Raw genomic sequence first — 21,865 nt, 5'->3', positions numbered from 1 at the left:
CAGGTGGGACTCGCCTCCCCAAAAACCAGCCCACAAAGGGTTAGGCTGAGCTGCTGCATCTGCCAGGGCTCCCCTGGGGTCCCTATGTGGCCCTGACTCTTCCCTTGCTCGGGATTTTACCCCTGGGCCCTTCCTTCAGGAGCCCTCCCAAACTTTCCTCCAGTTGGTTCCTTTTTATTTTTTTTTCCTTCCCCCACCAGCGTAACTGCAGCTAAACATCCTGGCTCCTCAGAAGGCAGATTTCAGTTTAAGTTGTTGACTACAAGTGTTTCTTTGGCACTTGCTTGGGTAATAAAAACCACAGCTTGGAAAAGCATTAAATCCAGCATGTCCAGAATTATTTTGTGTGACAATTACATCTGGGGTAATTTCAATTTAATACCTCACTGCAAGTGAAAATTGCAGCATGCAGCCCTAAAATTGCTGTAATAATGAAAATAAACCCGCTAAGAGCTGTCTGTGCTACCTCAGGCTGTCACTGGATAAACATTTTGTGCGGTATTTCGTATTTCATAGGTCACCCAATTGCCAACAAGAAAAAAACCAAAAACAACACATTTTTAGGGGTTTTTTTTTTATTGTTCAAAAAAAAAAAAGTAAAAAAAAAAAGTAATAACTGCATTGCTTATGTTTGCAGTGTGTTGAAACCCACTGGCTGAAGTAATTTAAAGTTTCATGCTTTGAAACCTTGTAGCAGGACTGGGGAGCAATCTTAGCACAGCAAGTGCTGCCAGGCTGAACTGTCTGCAACGTGGGCTGCTCCACCAACTCACAGCATCTGGGGGGCCAAAAGAAGACAGAAGCTAGGCTGGTCTGCTCTAAAAACCCCAGAGAGAGCATGCAGCCAGAGAAACAATTATTATTTCCTCCTGCAAACCCAGAAGTCAAACTTTCATTTGATGGGAAGTTTCACTTTTCTGTTTTAAGGTTATTTCCCATTCAAATTTGAAATAATTTCAGAATCAGAAAGTTATGAAAGGAGCATGCTGGCTGCAGACACCTTAGGAATCAACCTTGGAAAATCCCAGCCTGGACTGGTTGCTTGCCGTACTTCAGGGTGGAAGGAGCAGCACATCTCATCTCCGTGTTCCCACTATGCCGTTAACAGCTCAAGAATAAATCATGGCACACCCGTTTCTGGGGACAGCCGGAGCTCTGCACTCATCACAGGAATCGCAAAGCCCTCCCGCAAAGTCCCAAACTTTGGACACTCCAGTGTTCCTCACAGACCTCCGAAGTCCCTCACTCTGAAGAATTTTCTTGAGTTGCTTCGGCCCTTGTGCTCCTGGTGAGCGATGGGGTATCACACCCTGGTGGCCTCTGCACACAGCCGCCCCTGCATCCATAGAGGTCCTCCTGATGGGGCAACACACGCCCATTCCCAGGGCATTTCAACGTGTTTTACATTTAAAATGGGAGACTTAACTCATAGTGCCCCTCACCAAACCAAAGCCCACCTTGGAAATACCGCTATGCAGCACAATGCTAAAGACTAACGGTGTGAACAGAGATGGACCCTGTTCCTCAGCCCCTCCTGGTCCACCCCTGGGCTCATCCAGAGTGTGTTTTCTCCTTGACATGTGCCATCATGTGCCCACAGAGCTGCACTGTGTCTCCCAAAACGCACCTCTCATGCTCATGTTCTCCTGTGTCTCGTTAACTTCCTTCAAGAGATGATTATCCTCATCCCGCTCCCCCAGCTTCCCCTGCCAGGCTTCTGCTCATTCCTTTTTTCTGCTTCGACGGCCATCACTTGCCAAGAGCTCTGCTTTGAATTTTTAACATTTTCCATGAAGCCCAAACTCTCCTTCAACACAGCTCACCACTTCCAAAGCGCTCTCTGCATATTTATTTCGAACAGCCAGCTGCATCAGACAGAGCTACACATCTTTGAACTCCCTCCTGGCTCCTCTCTTCTCCTTGGAAACACGTGGAGAGCAGTCTCATCACCACACATCTAAACCGAGAGTGTTTGGGCTTGTCTCCACGTTGCACTCACAAGGCTCTCCCTCTCACAATGACCCAGAGGACAGGTACCTGCCATCAGAAACAGTATGGGTTCACACCATCACCAATGGACAAACCCACAAGCACCTTGAGTTTCAGATGACATTCCTCGAGTCTGACTAGCTCTCCAAGCTTGATGGCTCTCTTGAGTGAAGACATGTGCAAGAGTCATGTCACAGCAGTGCAACTACCATGAGCTGCATGTTATAGATTTGGACGCTTCACCAGAAGCGGAGAACTTGGTGGAGAAAGGGAAAAAACATAAAAAGTCCTTTTAGCTCATAGAAAAAGTGAACTAAATTACACAAATCTCCACAGCAACTTCGAGGAAGATATAATACTAACGTCAAAGCTCTCAGCTCACATCTATGCTGGAAGAAGAGATCTTGCCAGCCTGGTGCACACCTCTGAAGGGACTCAGCCAGTCAGGACCGGAGCAAGCCTCTGCTCCAGCCTGGCCTTGGGCTGGACCAAGTCATCCATGCCTGAGAGAGGCCTCTACAGCTTTGCTCAGGCTACACACCAGTCAGTCAACAACTACCTCTCACGGACCTTGCTGTCACCCCACACCCAGCCGGAGAGACAGGGTGGCAGGGAAAGTGGAGAAGACCAGAGATGCTGAAAACATGTCTGTGCCTTACCAAAGGGACAGGAGCCAGTCAGCTTCTGGAAATGGGTGGCAGTCCAGGAAAGAAAAACAAGGAGAGTTTTCTTTTATCGTTTTTCTTTCTTATCGTGAAAACCAGCTCAGCCCTCTCTGGGTTGAGCTACTTCACCTAACTATTGTGGCTGGGCGTCTTTGGTGTAGTCACTGCAATTCCTCCCTCCAGGACCCCAGAGGAAACTGGAGCAAGTCTTGACAAACAACCAGGTGTGAAAAATGACTCCCTTGGAGGAAAATGAAAATTACTGCCCTAGGGAGCGAGGAAGCCACCCACCGTAGGCAAGCAAACAGTCACCGGTGGGAAGGAAGAGATTAGAGCCCCAGCTGCCTTGCCCCGGCCAGTAGCGAACATGGCCGGGCTCCGCATACCTGCAGGGATGGCAGGACATGCGGGCACCTTGGTCATACCTCTCAGGACAACCTCTCAGGGTGGCATAGCCCCCAGCCAGTGGGAAACCATTGTGCCTAAACCCTATCTTTGAGCTGAAGCAAAATTACAGGCGACTTCCACGAAAATACTCTAAAAATAGGAACCCTGGACATGTTGTGATTTACAGCTATATAGCAATATATGTGCCAACTCATATGGAAGCTAATGAGTTCATAGAGCTTACTGCTGGACAGGACCATGCACTGTCTCACCTGACCTCTGGGTAACACAGGCTCTGGCATTTTTCCCAGTTATCTGTGCATTTCTCAGTTATCCGTGCACTAAGCCTAGTGACTTATGTCTGACTGCAGAGTACCTTTCAAAAAATCATCACTTCATGCCCTCCTGAGATGGAAAATCCAAGAAGCGCTGTTTACGTTACAGTCAATGTGTCAGTTTCATACAACAGTATAAATGGGACACGACAATTCAGTATTTGCATGACTGGAGCACATAGAGGAGTCGGTGGCCTTCTTCATGACAGTCACCACCCTCGGTTCCTCTTGGCTCTCCCCAAGCCATCCTTCCTGCACGTTACCTCAAAGTATTTTGTCACTCAGGTTTGAGAGACCTTCAGAATCCTACTTTGTCTTTCCAAGGTATGCCAGCATCTCCTCCTCCTTCCATGGGTATGCTTTGCACCCCCTCAATCAGGATGAGGAGGACTCCATGCCAAACGGAGGACTGACCATGGTTTGCCTTGCTGCACATCTCCAGCACCACCATGTACCGCGTGCGCTGGCTGGCACCTGGGGCTGTGCCAGGGGATGGCTGCTAGCAGCAAGCAGGCTGCTTGCACATCCTGCACTTGGAGTCGGATCTGGGACAAAGACCTCCTGAGAGAGCTCTGGGGTTTCCTCCATAACGCCAAGAGCTTTGATGCTGACCACTCCACCAGGACACATCACAATTTGAGTGTGAATGTCGCTCCTCAGAGCATATATGTGATCTTTGTAGCACGATAGGAAGAGCAGTGGCTGCGGGGATTGCTACCTGCTGCAGACCCTCTTGCATCTATCCTGGTCCTGCAGGTCCACCTTGGGCTGGCCGTGTCTGTGGGCAGGTTGGTGCTACCAAAACACCAAAAGGCCTAGAGCAAAGAGAGGCTGAAAAATCAGCTGGAAGGTGGAGGACTCTGGAAAGTCAAAAGGTAAAGTAAAGAAGGAAAGCCAAAAGGAAAGAAGAAGGGACGAGGAGTCAGATGTCAGCTGGCGATGCCACGTGATTGCAGGGAACGCCAGCTCAAGTTTGGCTTGCAAAGTGAAAAAATACCCTTGAGAAAGGTTGGTAGGATTTCTCTGTGCTGGACTGGCATGCGCCTCAGGTTTGCATTCCCAAAAAGGGACTGAAAAATCCCCAGGGTGGCATGCAACAGCCTCAGTGGCTGCTGGGGCTGGGAGAAATGGGGGTGATACAGAGAGAGGAATCCCCGGTTGAGCAGATGACTTGGGGGTGTGCAAGGGCTTGAGTGAGGGTGAGGAGGCACATCTGCAACAAATACTCAATGGTGGTTAGCATCAGAGCTGACAAGGAATTATTTAGGAGGCTTTAACTAGACGTAATTGGGTAAAACTGTAAGGAAGACCATCAGGAAAACGCTGCCAGGGCGCTGAACCAGTTCTGGCTGTAGATTAGACTCCCAGAGGAACCTGTCCAAGTCCCCACCTCTCCCCTCCCCAGCACATGCTACCACAAAAATACTAGAAAACAGGCAAAAGAGAAGAGCCCTCCCGAGGGCAGGAGAAGATGCAGCCACTGATGAAAGAGGTCTTCTCAGCCTCCGTCTTCAGAAGAAGTCGATGTGCTACCGTGAATGTGATGGTCACAGCTAGGGCTTGCCTGAAGGCAAGCAGCTCCAAGCCTTGGCAGGGGACCACCATGCACGCTGCCCACCAGGGCAAAGACCTGCAAACAGGAACCCGGGTTCAACCCAACGGCAGGTTGGCCTGAGAAGGTCAGCCTTCTTGGGTTGGCCAAGAAGGACATTTCTCTACACAGCTTCTGGAAATTGAAACAGTGCTATATTTGGCTAGTGCACAATTACTGTTTCCTCTAACTCACTGCCTCTTTTGGTCTCTTTCTTTCTTTTCCCTGCAAGATAGATATCTAAAACATTAATCAAACGGCTAAATTCGAAGAAAGGGGAAATGCAAGAAAGCAAAAATAACCTTCTGTGCATGTGACGTGCTGCTGCTGCAAACCTCAAAACTGACAAGACGAAGCATTTATAATTTATTAAAAATTAGCTGGATTTTTGCTTTTGGAAAGGGGAGGGGAAAAAAAAGAGAACCCTCTAGAAAGGAAGGAGAGAATAGCACGGCTGCATTTTAAAACAAGTTAAACCAGATTGTGTGTCTTGATTTGCAAAGCAGCTCATGAATAATTCAGACTTCTAGGGCCCTCCACACAGACTCAGGGTCTGTCTTGCTTCTTGACTCCCCCCACCCTTCCTCAGAACTGAGGCAAAAAGAAAAAAGGAGCCAACAAAAGTGAAAAAAAGAAAACAAAAAAACCCCCCCTCTTTGTTTTCACTAGAATTTTAAATTGTGGCCAAATTTCTGATGCCAGTTTTACTGGAATACCAGAACTGACATCAAAGGTTTTCACTTGGTGAAAGTAAAAGCAAAATCTGGCACCTTGCACCCTCCTGGAAAGCCACCAATCCTTTATTAAAGATCTTCAGAAGCCAGGACAACCTGAAATTACATTTCAGAGGGTCAGAACCACGGATGTAAAGATTCATTAGGGAGGACACTTTCTGACCAGAGCTTCCTGGCACCACATGGCAAATCAAAGCAGAGAAAGTCCCCATCCCCACAACGCCTCCTTAGTCATAACTGGAGAAGCACAAACCCAACTCCACGCTGTGATAGCTTAAAAACTCTTTATGCATGCAGGAATCTGCAGCACTTACAGCAAAAATCCACCCAAATGGCCCCAAAACATTGCCTGTGATCACCCTTTTGCTACAGTTGATGGAGTAGGACTTTAAGGCGCTGGGTAGCTGAAAAAGCAAACAAGAGTTTGATGGAAGAAACTGTCTCATGGCCTTAATTATCAATAGTAGCGAGCCTCAGAGAATTAGGTTCCATTGCTTACTAATACTCGACTTCGATTTCAGCCTACGCAAACATACTGGGTCAACAGAGATACCGAGACAAGCATGAAAGTTAAACAAACAACTTCATTCTGTCAGAATTACTTGGAGCAAGTTATCAGAGTAATCGATGGCACGTAATAACTATAAGACAAGTGGTCAATATGTTATAGCAGTCAAAGGCAGAGGATGGCTCTAGCAGAGAGTGATCAATGGCACCCTGGGAATGCCAAAGCACTTGGTGATGAAGCGATGTCCATCATGAAGTCGTCAGCAGACCCCGGTATGGTTCAGGAGAGCGACACATCGCGCTCTGCGATGAGCACCAAGACAAGCAAGGCTTTCTCTTCCCTATAAAAACCCCAGGATCCTCTCTGTCCATTGCAGGGAAGGAGGCATGTGGAGTTTAAAGAGGAGACCCGATGCCTCCATGGATTGACCGGTGTTGGCACACCCATCCTGAGGGCCATGGCTGGGGCTGCAGTCAATCCTGGTCTATCAGAGACCCCCATCCCTCCCTCCAGTGGGAAGAAACCCTCCCCCCCAGCGCAGCAACCGCCACGGCAATACCATGTCCTCCCACCGACAGTTCCTGCAGCTGCCGACAGGCATTGCGGCATCACTTCCACTCCAGCACATCATTTGTTCCAGAGGAGACCAACCTGTACTTTTCATTTGATACTCAAAATCATTTGCTTTTAAATACAGCCTGTCATTTTTAGATGACTAGAAGTGTCAAAAACATTTGAGATCTAAATGAATTTTTTTCCTTTTCAGGATAAGAAAAACAGATCTCTTTGGCCTTAAGTTTTGCTGTGTTTTTACTTTTAGATTCACTGGGAGTTTTGCTTTTGGTTTATCCTGAAATTGCTAACTCCTGGCTTTTCTTTTTCTTAAATAACCAAAAAAATGAAACACAGTTATTCACTCAGCTCTACCGAGCCCTGTCCACCCACATAGCCCCCAAATTCAGGCTCCAGAGATGCGGCACTGACAACACTGACGTAACCCAGGCGTGAGGAGCAGAGTGGATCCCATCGCTCACTCCGTCTCCATCTCCAGCTTCAGCCTCTCGAATGAAAGCAGCAGTACCTGTGCCCAGATGCCACTCACCTTGAAATGGAGCGGTTCATCCTCAGGGCACAGCAATCGGCAGGTCACTGTCTTTTATTAAATTCCCAGCTCTCCCCCCTCCCTGTCCCCCATCATGACAAGGACATGCAGAAAGATCACTGCGCCACAGACAGATATCTGGATATCTGGGGAACGAGCTTTTATCTCTGGGTGAACGTGTTGCAGAAGTGGAGCTAATTAACTGGGACTCTGTTTTTGAAAAAGGTTAATATTTTATCACGTCTTCTATCTTGAGGAATAATTAGCCCTGGCAGTACTAGCTCTGTCGTTTCCCAAGGGACTGAGCAAGAGACTGGAGACTGGATAGAGACACGTGGTATTGATGGATAGACAGCATCTCAACTCTGGGCTAACAGTACATCTAACCAGCAGTTACTTCTCAACACCAACTAACCTGCCGTAGAACTATTAACACAGGCAAAACTGCGCTCCAAAGGCTGTATGTATTCTGCTTGTCCTAGTCTACACCCTCAGGTACAGGGGATGCTTTAAACCAAGGCACTGCGACTCAGTCAAGAGCTTCACAGCTCCAGCACCGGAGCATCAGTCCAAGCCCCTTCTCCCCAGGCACCGCTGCTGGTGCCAGCTCTGGGGCAGTCTCTTTCTTCGTTTCTCCAATGCCCTGGTCTGCACAACATGAGGGAAACCCCAAGCACTCCCCCAACTCTTCCATCCCAACGACAACCCTGTTCTCATGGCGGGAACCAACCGCTGAAGCAAGTTCCCACAAGGACTGTGAAGAAGAAGGTCCCCCCAGTGCTTGCACAGCAGTCCTCATCAGGGGGTACAGCACACATCATCTCCCCCTGAGGCTGCTAAGAAGAGGGCTGGGATGCAAGCAGATTAAATGGAGAAATTGGAAAAGGACGAGGGAAGAGTCATTTCAGATAGACCCAGAACTATTTTGTGCGTGCATTTTTCTTGGCAAAATGCAATGGACGGGTGGGTGGGAATTTCCAAAATGAAATCAAAACTGTCTCACAGGGAAACAAAACCAAAATAACTCAGGTGAAGGAAATCTATCAGTTGGACAGGGGGGAGAAAGTGTTTTCACCTTTTTTTCTCTCTGAAACAGCAATTTTTGGCAAGCAAAACATCAGTCCAAACAAAATAAAGGCGTTCTCCAGGGAAGAGACAGCTAGGATGGAGGCTGTGCCTGCTCCTGAGTGAGCTCTTCGGACTCTTCTCAGGAGGATGCCTGTCCCGTGTGGATGCTCCTCCTACCCAGCGAGGCACGGTGGGGCTGGGACAAGGGACAACTTGGAGAAACAAAACACAGCACATAGGAAATTTAATGTTACACCTGGAACAGTCCAGAGTCACCCTCCCTGCCAGGAGCTGGGCTCCAAGACACCAAGATCCTATGGGCTCCCCTAGTACCCGCACTGCCGATCCCCTTTGCTCTGCAGACATCTTTTAGCCGAGAATACAGCTCAGGAATCGTTTCTGCTCGCTGCGCAGACAAGTGCCATAACTCACACTCCTAGCACAGCTCTTTCAGATATAACTAGCTTTGCCCTCCAGAAAAAGAATTAGTAACACAGCCACTTAACTGACACATCCTCCTGCATTCAAAACACCCGCCTATACATTTCCATCAGCTCCTCATACAGTCTAGCTCACTCCTCAACTCCTTCCCAAGAGTCGCCCTCATCCTTCTCACTCAAAAAAAAGAAAAGGAGGGGGAGGAATAGGACTGCAAATCCACTGCTGCAGAATAAGCACCATCACATTTGCTGTTTCCCTACAGCTTCCATGATCGAGACACAACCAACCCTGCTCCTGAAGAAACACCAGCCTCCCCCTGCATCTGCTGCAGCACCCCTTCCCAGTACCATTTTTAATTAAAGCCCCTCAGCCTGCCTTTCTCTAGGCAGCCCCTCAAGATACAAAACCGCGATATCTCATGGTGCTTCAGATCCTGTCCCACTTGGTGGTCGCAAACATCCAGCATCAGATTCCGTGACTCCAGGGCACAGTTCACAACCTGGGATCAGTTGAGCTGTGGCCCGAAAACCTGAGGGGAGCCACTGCGCTGCCAGGGTGAGGAAGACATAACACCACCGAAACCAACAGGGTGGCAGTCCTTTTGCTGTGATGCAGGTAGCCTGGCGGTAAAGATTACCCTCCATTTCTGCCTAGGAGTCACTTGTTGGCTGACCTGACCCACCACCTCCAGCTCTAGGAGCAATCACACAGGGGCTGGAGGCCACAGCGGCATTGCAGGCTGCTGAGGACATCAGAGCAAAATCTGGGGTTGGGTTGGGATCTCAGCACTTGGAAGCCCCTCTCCTCCCCAGGGAGGTCTGTGCAAGTCATGCAGAGTGGTTCAGGTGTCGGTGAGGCCTGTGGAACACATATTAAGCTCCAGGACAAGCACCGGCAGAGCCAACACGGACTGCGGCAGAAGACCCATCACATCTGAGGAGGGAAGAACAGGCTCTCTGGACAAGTGGATGTTGGGTTGATGGTCTGGCCAGCAGTGTTGCCCAAGGACAGTCCCCAGTCCAGACACAGGCAGCCATCTCAGGGGAGATGCGACCTCTCCCAGACCTCAAGCCCACCATAATCCCATTTTATGCAGCCCCTTTTCATCAATACTTCCCCCCCGCCCCCCATTAAAAAAACAAAAAGCTTCAGAAGAGGGCATTAGATGGAAAGAGATATTTGAAAAAGATCATCGCATTCATCAAGTTTTGTTCCCTGAAGCCACCAGCCTCTGTCTCAGAAGCCATCAGGTCTAGCTGGCCTGCTCCTCAAGCCCTCCTCCACCTGGCAAGCTGTTCCACAGGCCACCAGACAACAAACATGGGGCAGCAAACATCACAGACACTGTCACGCGTTGGGGTGGCCACAGCCATTCCCAGGATGGGGACTTGGACAGGAGTGGCCAACCAGCCATTTCCAGGACTGTGCATTTCCAGCCCAGTTCGCAGCCAGTGAGTCCCCAGAGAGACCCATCACACTCCCTGTGTGAGCTTCTCCAGAAGCAGTAGGTGCAGCTATCAGAAAAAGGCACCTTACCGACTTCTTACCAGGTGTTCCTACATCCATGCAAGACACCGACTCCAGAAGAAGCAGGAGAACATGAAACACTGGTTTTTTGCAGTGCTAAAATGGTCCAATGAATATTTTTCTCCACTTTCAGGCAACATCATGGAGTGGAGACTCCATGGGATTTTTGTCCCTGAGTGGGAGTGGGATTTTTGTCTCTGACCGAGTTTTCTCAAGCCTTAGGAAAGAGAAAAGTTTAGGAGTTTCAGTTCCAGCTTAAAATTAGGAGTCAGGGTCACCTTTTTTTTTTCCAATTTTTTCCCCAATGTTCTCTGAGCAGAGGTCTGGACAGATTGCAGCCCTGCAGTCTAGGCAGGATTTAGCCAGGACCTTCCTCTCTTCTATGAGGAAAGGCAAAGCAGATGGTCACAGTCAGTCTTCCAGTGAGTCCAGGCATCCCTAGCAGGAAACACTTCATATTATGGGTCCTATTCTCTCGGAGAAACGCACATAAATCAAGAACCTCTCCACTGGAAGAAGTGAAGTGGTTTTGGATTTACACGAACATGAAGGAAAAAACTGTGGAGTTCTGCATGGACAGCATATTCTGAAATACCAGGGACTAAGTGCATGGAAACATAGGGAAAACATAGGGTGCTGCTTACAGCCCATCCTTTAAGGCTTTCTCTTTTGCTGATGTAGCTCTGGCCAGCTGACATGAGGAGACTGCGTCTTTACGGCAGTCTTGAATGGATGCAGTGCTAAGGACACCACATCTTGCACTGGATGCACTGTAGAGGATGCACATTGGAAAGCAGGGCATGAAAACAGCTGCAGAGCCCAAGCAGCATGAGAAGCTGATACTGAAACACTGTGACGACTACGCTGGAGTCTAAGCAACCCCACCACTGGCAAAGCCTTGCAATGTCAAGCCAGAAGTGATACACGAGTGCAGTAGTTAAGTGCATCCCTCTTAGGTCATGAACCCCAAAAGAGGAGAACTCCCCTCACTGCTGTCCCACCAAGAACGACCTGAGACCACTGAACATACCAATGTCGCCCAAGCAGCAGCACAGACTCTTGCTTGTTAATCACATGGACGAAGGCATCCAGTCACCTCAGCAGTCCTCCATCAGGGCGTCTGCACAGTGGTACACAGATTTGAAACACAGATTTGCTACTGACATAATGATCAATCCTGGAAAAGATGGCAGGCAGTGAGGACAGGAGGCTTTAGCAAGCATGCTTCGATGTGCACCGACCCCTCCTCTCATTTAAATTCACTCACTGTGAGCAACTGGAGAATTAGGGCCCACAGTGTCTGCAAGACAGGAAAGATACGGGTAATGCAAGTGCTGCAAGGACAGCTATTCAAGCAACTTCAAAGCTTGTTACACAAACGCAGGCAGCTGGGGGAGAAGAACTACAAATTATGTGCGCTGCAATCAAGGTTTGTAAATTATGTCAGCTCTTACAAAATGCTGGGCCAAGCCTGAGAGGCAGGAGTCCCAGAGGGCTCAGAGGTTTCTGCAACAAGAAAGAAACCTAGGCTGATTTTGTAGCTGACCCCGCTTTGAGCAGGGAGGCTGGATCAGAGACCTCCTGTGGTCTCTTCCAACCTGAATTATTCTATGATTTTATGAAATGCCTGTTTCTGATTAATAGCTGTCTTGCTTCCATTGCTCAGCTGCCAACAATTGCAAATCTCAATACTCCTTGTTCTCTCTGCCACCTGAAAACAATCTCTCTGGGTTTTGATCACATACCTGTTCCTCAAACCTCCTTGGAGTTTCAAGTTCAAATTCACCCAGAAGACCAAGTGCAAAATGCCACTATGTGTGATAAGCACTCCAGATGGACTGAACCTACAAAGTGCAGAACTGAGCTCTTCTGAGTGAAAGACTCGGGGTTTGGCCCACCTATAGTCATAGGTGGGTCAGGTTTAGCCAACAGGCATGCAAAAGCCAGTGTTGGCCCAGGAGTGATGGGCAACAAACTGGCCATCGCAACCATGAGATGCTGGTACAGCTGTCTGACAGGGGCTGGGAGGCCAAAATAACTAGTGCTTGGTAGTCTGAGGGACACAATGCACACCGTTACTCAAACTATGCCTCACCCTCAAGTCTTTGGCCGGATGGGACCTTCGCAGTTTGCATCTTCTAAATTGCGCTTTGGGCTTCACGCTTCAGTTTGTTCAAAAGCCTCAGCTCTCCAGCAACACATAGGTCCAAACTGGGAGTGACAGCAGGTCTAAACTCTAGCACAAAACTACAGGTAGTGGGTTTTGATAAGGGGAGCTCCATACTGGGTCTTTTGTTAGCAGACAGCAAATTTTCCCAGCTAGGGGAACTGGCTGCACTTGTAACCAACCTGTACAGCAAAGGTCTGAACTCCTGGAGGGCTGAAGAGCTTGAAAACAGGATAATTATGATGAGAAGAGATAATAACGACAGTTCCCTAAAAAATAAAATAAATCCCAGCATCACATGATTATCCCATCTTACATAGATGGTACGGCTGGATCTCAAATGGTTGATCAGTGGTTGGTAATAGTGTGTGGAGAGTGAACTGGCTGCCCAAAGCCGTGTGTCTCACTGACTTTCAGCTGCCCAACTGCATTAGGAGAAGCTACAAAACATACTAAGATACCTTCTTTCACATCGCCAACCTGTGCTAGCTATTTCGACCATTGCCAAAGGGTTACCAGGTTGCACAGAGGCATGAGCAATTCTGTCTCTTAAGACATTGCCAAGCCTGTGAAAGTTTCAAACTTAGGCCACAGAAGCTAGCTGATTGACGGCAAAACCAAAACCTTGGCCTCTTCAGGCGGTTCCAGTTTATCCCCAAGACACACACCAACCCCTGCTCTGCTTGATGGACTGTTCTCATATATTCATCCCCAGAGATCGTGGTCTAAGGAGGTGATGGAAAAACACAGTGTCGAGCGCTAACCTCTTGGGGTCTGGTGTCCAAGAGACGAAAGCAATCATGCTGTTTCCTAATGGAGACACTTTTGTCTCAAATGTGTTTTCCACCATTCATTTGCGTAACTGCTCATCTGCAGGGTCATGCTGTGCTCTTGCCTGTAGTTAGGAATAAGAACAAGATTAAGACCAAAGGCAGGGGGATCCCAGATCTCCTCTTACCCAGCTAATTCAGCCTCAGAGTATGCTCTGCTGGCAAGAGATCCAGGGACAGCCCTCACCCATACAGGATTTTGCCTAAATGTGACAAATCTTATTTTGTAATGAAATCACAGATGCCGTGGCTTTGCCCAGAGCACAGTATAACAGCTGGAATAACAGACCAAGGGACAGAAAAACTCTTCGGGATATTGCTGGCAGTCATGCAGCAGCTAATAACGAACCCCAAAAGCAAGAAGAGACCCATACCCCCTTGCATTCAGCCCCCTCCAACCTGCATGAGGTGCTGCCAGCCTGCTCCCCCTGAGTGCCCCCCCCCAAGGCAGTTTTCTCCTGGGGTACCACCCACGTGGGGACCCCCAGCCCACACAAGAGGGTGCAGGACAGAGCAAAGCCAGCAGCATGCACACGTGGCTGCACAATCCTCTGGATTTCACCAATGCCGAGTCTGGAGATGCGGCAGCATTTGAGTGCTCCCTCTCCCCCATCCTCCTCACCTGGCTCCCTCTTCTGTGGGCCAGACTGGCTTAGCCTGCACAGCTCCATCTGTCCTCATGGACAGAGGTCCGTCCGTCCCCACCGCACGCAAGGCACCTCTGCTCAGACATGCCCCACTCCCTGCTGTCCCATCACCCCTCTGCCCCAAGCAGATGCACTCAGCAACATCAGGCTCAGGGAGACCACATGCACACACACACCCCCGTACCCACACCACTTCTTGCAACAGAGTGCAGCCAGAGCCAGCAACTCACAAGACGCTGCCTGAATAAGCAAATTTTAAAAATAACAGAATCCCTCAGGACTTAGTCTGCATTATGCAGGAAACCGGATTAGCTCTGCTACAATCCAGAGGCCACAGTGAGAAATGTATGGAGTCAGCAAAGGGAAGGGCAACAGTAGGCCAGGAAAACCTCTAGGTTCAGTTCCACTCTCAACTGTTTAAGGTCCCTCCAGGTAATGTCCCGGCAAACTTTCCCTCGAATTCTAAGTGGGTTTGGCCACCTGTTAGGTACCTACCTGCTTCTGCAGGTCTAATGTTCAGGCACCGCTGAGGATGGCAGAGCAGAACCCCACCTCTGTCCTGCCTGTGGAATAAGATGGGCTTTTCTACACATGTCATTCTCCAGACATTAAGTTCCTCCTTTGGGGACCCTTAAGAAACCAGGTGAGGAAGATAAGATGCCTAAATCCCTATGTGGAGTACAAAATGCATTTCTAGCTGCATTTCTAGACCCAGTGTTCACCTCGATTCATCTCAAAGTGGTTTTGGTCTAGCAGGCAATGAAGTTGAAGGAAGACAAGGCAATGTGAGAAGTCCAAGGGGATCATAAACACACTAAGCCAAAGGCAATGCTGTCAAAATCTACTTTTCTCCTCTTCGACTCTTCACTTCCAAGAAGATATTACAATATTCTTAGTGCACTTGACTGCTTGCCACTCCTGGGATGCAATCATCAACTCAGCCAAAAACGGAGCCACTTCAAAACCTGCATGCGATACAGCTGCCCTCACACAATCTGCACGTGGATGTCTACACATGCTTTCATGTGCCGTGCACCAAATGCATTCGCACAGGACACGGGGACATGTGGAAGGTGTGCAGCGGCAGAGACGCACACTCAGCCCCGCGTGCCCGTGTACACAGGTTTTCAACTACCCCAACTAGAGCCGCTCCAATGTAATGCTGAACGTGCAGCCTCTGCGCCCTTGGGATGCACGCTGCAATTAATGGGTCAAAATAACGCTGCAGCGTGTAGTGCTTCAGGGCTGAAATCCTGACTTTTCTGGACCTCGAGAACTCAAGACAGCAGCTCTTTACCCCAGGGGAACGTCACAGGCATCACCTCTTCCCATCCCTCCATGAACAATCCCTACGAGCAGAGCCACCAGCCCTGGGCAGGTCTCCCACCCAACGGACACTCTCTAGCTGGCACGGCACTACGGTTTGAGTGAGGAAACCTGGAGGAAGTCTTACGGTGTGTGTTGTTCCCCGCAAAGGGAACAGGACAGACTGCAAGGACAGAACTTTTCTAGAGTGCACAAGTTGGCGTGACCAGGCCCCCGGGCTGTCAGGGTGCTCTCACCTTCAGCAGACGATGCGAGACCTGATCTTTGTATCTGCCAGTATCCCTGCCAGCCTCTCATTTCAATCACAACTTGATTTTAGCAGCTGCTTTCTCTCTCTCAGACACGCACATACGCACAGGAACGCACCCTCTCAAGTAGCTGTAAAATTCAAGCTTAACTGCGTAGGTAGGGCCTCTTGTAAAGCACTTGGGACTCATGGAGGGAGGGAGCTTCAAAAATCTGGAGGATTATTGCCTTATGCCAGGATTTGAGAGGGCTCCATCCCTGGCCTCCTTGCTCTACCAGCTCTTGAGACAGCACTACTAAACTCGTATCAGCACTGTGGAGGAAAAAAGCAAGACGAATAGAGGAAAACAGGCAGCAGAGGATGCCTGAGGCTGGCTGACGTGATTTGGAATAGCTAGAGAAGTCTGCTGGAGGCTCTTACCTCCTCTCCAGCCACTACCCTCTCATCTACTCTCCTCATCCCCGATTTCACCTCTCTGCTTCACCGCTGTCAGCAAGCACAAACCCCAGCTCAGATTGGTGCTGGCCACGACTCATGGTGTCCCAGCCTAGTCTGGCAGCCACAACAGCATCTGCACATCTATTAAACCTAAGGGAGCGTTTGGGAGGTGGAGGTCAGCCTAAGCAGCATATGGAGCAACCACGTGGTGAATACCGGCCTCCCCAGGAGCTGTCTGCCGCAGATGGAAAAAGCCCAGGAGCCATCACAACGAAATCTTCTGGCTGGGGGCGACGCATCCTCTCTGTCGGCTTTCCAAGCCATTGAGCAATACTGGAAACCTCAGCTCCTCTCCCCCTGTGCGCGCACCTGGCACTGACTCACTCACTGCCGTTTTGGTCCTGCGGTTTGCCAGTGGGAGTTGCAGAAGGTGGGATGTGGCGATGAGGTAATCCCAATGGCGTGTGGCTACTGCGGCGGAGGGGGACTAGCCACCCACTCCAGCAGCATGAGTCGGCTATGCATGACATGGATGTGCCACCTAGATCTGGGTCCAGCCTGCTGCTGTGGTCACGGGGATTTTTTAACCTTGACTCTTGGTGGGAATGTGATACACCACCACGGGACCACACGTGGTCTTCTCCTGGAGAACGATATCCCTTCATGCAGTCTGAAAGCTTAGTCAACGTGCAACCAGGAATGCAGTTAATAGCAGGGAAATGCAGGCGGGTCACCAGGAGCAACGCTCCAGCTGTGAGATCTTCCAGGCCAAGGGACACGATGTAGTCCACAGAAGCAATGGCGTTTCCCTGGCTGAAATCACCCACAAACTAAGCACAAGCTCACAGCCCCGTGCTGGCCAGAGGCAGGCAAGGGGAACCACCACTGTTTCTCCAGCTCCAATTCCTCGGAGCACTGCAATTCCTCTTCATCTGAAACCATTCCACTGGTTGCAATTTAAAAAAAAAAAATCAATCCAGCAAACATTGCTAAGCAACTGGCTGTCAGTGCCACATCCCACCCCGCCGAAAGTATTTGCCCTCTCCATGACCTTCTGGCAAGGAGCTTGCTGCTCAGCCCTTGCCAGATTTTGTATATTCAGCTATTGTTGGCAAGTCCAGATGGTTGGCTGGATTAGCAAAGAAAACTCCAGGAAATCTTCTGCAACCATCCTGGTGAAAAACACCCCACAAGAGAGGCTGTAAGGAGCAGCAGTCCCACATTCCGGGCACTAGGATCAGGACTACGAGGTGCTGGTCTCAGGGCATTACCGTGGTTTGCAGGTCTGTGAGTCTCGGTGCTGCTGCACATTGTACAGAGGGGGTAATAGATGGAGAGCAAACACGCTGAAAACCTGGTCGGAGAGCAGAGCTAGCTGCTTGGGGCAACAACATCTGGCTGAGAGGCTGAAGGACAACCTGCTTGCCCATGGGGACATGCTCAAGAGGTGGGTAAGACCCTCTCCAAAGTCTCTTTCCCCTCATGCGAACTTTCTTCGGGAATAGCAGCAGGGTAGGAGCACCTTGGCATGGCTCCTAGCATGGTGGTGCCCCTTGGTGTGGGGCCTGAGCTAGGATGCACCTTCCCCCAAGGTCAGCTGGAGAAGAATCGAGGTCTGACTCTTTGGGTTCACATTCATACAAGCAAGTCTGAGCACTTCCAGTATGGCTTGCACAAAGCAGCCTAAACCAGGTTTGCCATCGAAACCAAGTCTCTCTCTAAGCACAGCCTCCGGCAGGTCACACAGCATGAGCCCTAGGGGCTTCCCATCTCTCACGCTAGCCCAGTCTGCAGTACTCAGCTCTCCCCTCTGCAGGAGGGACCTCTCCTAGTCAACCCTATGATGGATTCTCTTTACATGTTCTTCCTGCACAGCCACCAGCAATTTCTCCCTGCTCTAAGAGCAGGCCATGCTCATCCACACTTTTCCACCCAGCTCCACTGGGCAATTCAGGACGTGCTCCCAGGTTGCACAGTAGAGCCAGAGCATCGCCTGCGGCAGCCCCCTGAACACCTGTGCCATGAGCAAGGATTTCTTTCCGGAGAGGTCTTTGCAAACTCTGCACCTCCCTCTCCCCCTCGACCACCATGCCCGGATCCTTCTCCCTCCTCCATCCCACCCATCAGCGCCTCCCCCAGATCTCCCAGCAGCCCCATTTCCTCCATGGCTGCTCTAATGCTCGGCTAATAGTGCATCAACCACAGCATTGTTCAGACATATTCAATAAATCAGAATCCAATTACCGGGTTAAGGAAATTGGAAGCAAATGCAATTAGCCCCAGCCCCTCCCACGTGCTGTGCCCTCGCTTCCTCCTTAATGAGAACTTTTCTTTTGCAGGAGCACTCAGTGCCGCATCTGCCCGCCCGGGAACAAGGTGGCTGCCACCGCACAGCGGGGGTACGGCAAGGGGGCAGCCAAGTCGATCTTCCCTTTTAATAGGGCAGATGGTTAATATCCCTGGCATTAATTCTCTCCAGGAATAGCACACTCGCTCTCTCCTCAGCTATAACAGGCGTCCATCAGGGCTGACAGCTCCTCTCCGGAGAAAGGAGCATCTGGTCCTTGCTACGAAAAGGAGCTAAAAGAATGAATAAATAAAAAAGCACATTGCTTGCTTAGGGCTGGAGAACTGGTGCTGTTTCAGCATTTCAGCCTAAAAGTGCTGCATTTGGACTGGAATAAGGGAAATTCAGAGTCGGGTCAGATGCCGGGATTTGAGTCACTGACCTGGGAGCAAGGTGCAGCCTGGGCAGCGTGGGCAGCAAGGTGCTGTGGTTGGGTCTGGCACAGGACTCCCACTGGAGCAGGGCTCCCCCCAAAAGGGGTCCCAGGAGAAGGCAGTAGAGGACAGCTGCTGCCAGTGGGCTGGGATGTAATGCCAGACACAGCTCCTCGGGAAGGGCTTGCACCGGCTGTAGGCTGGGGCCAGGCATACGCTGTGCCCTCAGAGGACAAGGAGGAAAACTGCATCGAGGGAACCTTGGGAGTATTTCCTACACCAGCGGGACACTCCAGCATCACTCCGTCCAGCAGACTAACAATTAACCCCACTGACCATCAACAACCTGCAGCCACGAAGGGCAGCTCTTCCCCGATGAGTTTGGAGTGGCGACCGGAGGGAGGCTACAGCTGCACTCAAGGCAAGCGGGGGTACACCAAAACTCCCACCCCGCCCTTCCCACACTAACAGCAGCAAGGGAGCACGGGTCCTGCAAGGCAACCCTTGCTGCAATCCTCCCTGCCTCCCTCAAGAGGTCCTCTGGGAGCCAAAGGATATTTTTGACCCTGATGGTGCTTAGCTTCCTCTCCCCCTCCCTCAGCAATAGTCCCTTACTCCCCACATTAACTCCTCTCTCTGCAGAGCAAAATAAGTGCTCAACAGTTATTTTATCCCCCTTGCACTGTCTCATTGCATCCTCTGCAAAGCAAGAGTTCCTAGCACCAGTGAAGACTTCGCCCATTGTGGAGATGCGCCCTCGCACACCCATTACTTTTCTGAAGGAAAAATAAAAGGCTTTTCCTTTCTTTCCCTATGGTCCTGGAATAATTTATACAGGTTTTAATTAATAGGTTTAGGACTGCCAGACATGCCAAGAAATCAAGCAAAACGAAAGATTCAATCCTAAAAATACAACCCAGGCAGAACCAATCCCAAGCGCACCCACTGGGCATGGGTGAAGGGCCCAGACCCACCTAGCATCCCAAAACCACAGCCCTGCAGAGGAACGGGACTATCCACCCATATAATGAAGCTTCGAGAGGAAGACCAGGAGAAATCGGGGGGGGAGGCAGAACCTGTGATGGCGGGTGTCACGGATGGCGCGGTCACTGGGGATCCTCTCGCTCTCCCGCTGGTTAAAGGCATGGAGCCGGTACGGGTCCTCGCCGCCCTTCCACCTCCGGGCGCTCAGGTACCTCCGCTCTTCAAACTGATCCCAAAGGTCGTCCCAGTCCACGTCCGAGCCCTGCGCGCACAAAGTCAGCCCCGTTAGAGAAAGGAGAGACTGGAGGACACCTGACCCCGCTCCAGAGGTCCTCCCGAGCCCCGCTGGAGGTCGGTCAGCCCTGCGGCACAGGCAAGCATCGCAAGAGCAGGCTAACAAGGAGCCTCATTAGGTCTTCAGGGTCTTTTTTTTTTCTTAGGTCTTGAAACAGCACGTCAAAGACAGCCTGCCAATTTGAATTTAAAATGACTAATTTGAAACCAAATTCAGGTCTCTGGTGGATCCCCCTCTCAAACAGCATGGTCTTGAAAAATATAAAAGCACAAAGGTCTTGTTAGGGTTTTAATTTCTCTCCAGCCAAAAAACAAAGGTATTTTACACCACATGCCCCATCGCCCCTGTAACCCTTCAGGCAGAAAAGAGCCATCAGACAGGAGCAATTTCATCAAGGACAATCCCACGTTTCCACAGCCATACCCTGGCCCCAGGGCCGGCTCCAGCAACGGGACCCTGGAAGAAGGGGGCTGTCATCCTCCCAGCCCAATTTTGGTCCATCTTTGCCACAAGAAGTCTCCCACCGAGGACTTCAGCCCTACCACAGGGAGAAGAGCAGGCAAGCATGTGCCTGTGCGGTCCCCACCCCCCCAAAAAGGATGGAGGAGCTGCATTTCAGGGTTACCCGACAGCTCCGACAGCTCCGAAAACTGTCAGGGGGTTTAAGCATCCCTTAGTGGCTTGGTGCCATCAGGGGGTTTAAGCATCCCTCAGCAGCATGGTGCCGATAAGATCTCATCGTTACAGCAGCACAACCTCTTTGATCTCAGCCTACATGTAACACGGAGAGATGCAAACATTTACAGACATCTCAGCCCTAAAGAAAATTGTGATCTTATCCAATAATTGACCTTTTCTTCTTTTCTTTTTTTGTTCCCCTCCTCAGTTCACACCATCTCAAAGCCGATTTTGCCTGCTAATAGAGCAAAATGAAGCTTTTGAAATGGGCGATTTTTATCCCATAATTGATTTTACTCGCATCTGGCAGCACATTTTCTCTAGTCCTAGGAAGGGGAGGAGGGAGCACCGGCTCCTGCACGTGAACAGTGGTAGGACCAAGCCGGGTGCCTCCAGGCACATGATGCCCCACACTGCCCTGGGACACAGTGACACGAGCACCCCCGAAAAGCCAACAGAGCTCAGGGATGCAGGGGTTTCCAGATACAGGGTCGTATTCATCCTCCCCCTGTGTGACCCCACGGCCTTCTCAGGAGCTCCTCCAGCACTTACCCTAGTGCAGGGGAGATCAGAAGAACCCCCTGAGCCACCACCCATACTGGGAGAAAGTTATTCAGGACCAGGAGAAAGCTATTCAAGGCTGGGAGAAAGTTATGAAACCAGTAAGGTCACTGCAGGAGGTTTACGAGGAGGATGTACGTAACCTGCCTGCGGGCTTTTGGGAGGATTGACGTATACAGGGTGATAAATATTGTTTATGTTTTTTCTAAGGCATCTTGCAAAACGTGATTTACCGCCGCAGTAAAAGATCAGGGAAAAGTGAGCCGATTCCACCACGGAGCCACCGACAGCCTGACGTTTTTAAGATTTCATGATGACCCTGAGGGGCCTGGCACTGTTAAAAGAACTGCCACAGAGTTGCAGTCCCTAAATTTTAATGCTGTGAAAAAAAGAAAAAGTTGGGTTTATCAAACTTAATAAGAAGAGAAATGGCTTTTAAAAGCAGCCACATAGCACTTAAGGCTGTTGTGTGCGTGTGTGTGTGTGTGTGTATATATATATGTTAATGTCAATTAAACCAAACGGAATCATAGAATCATAGAATCATTAAGGTTGGAAAAGACCTCTAAGATCATCGAGTCCAACCGTCAACCCAACACCACCATGCCCACTAAACCATGTCCC

General features: G+C 50.1%; 1 protein-coding gene across 1 annotated transcript in view; it reads right to left on the bottom strand.

The window, feature by feature from the left end:
• GALNT14 (polypeptide N-acetylgalactosaminyltransferase 14) overlaps positions 1 to 21,865 on the bottom strand; it is a 155,917-nt gene that overhangs the window by 45,343 nt on the left and 88,709 nt on the right. Inside the window, exon 13 of the mRNA XM_009285585.1 lies at positions 19,800 to 19,969. Coding sequence (XP_009283860.1) covers positions 19,800 to 19,969 — 170 coding nt within the window. The remainder of the gene's footprint in view (positions 1 to 19,799; positions 19,970 to 21,865) is intronic.

Source organism: Aptenodytes forsteri, unplaced genomic scaffold (genome assembly GCF_000699145.1).
Source record: "Aptenodytes forsteri isolate BGI_AS27 unplaced genomic scaffold, ASM69914v1 Scaffold280, whole genome shotgun sequence".
Lineage (NCBI taxonomy): Eukaryota > Metazoa > Chordata > Aves > Sphenisciformes > Spheniscidae > Aptenodytes > Aptenodytes forsteri.
The sequence above is the reverse complement of the archived record's forward strand: the minus strand, read 5'-3'. Positions and strand labels throughout refer to the sequence as shown.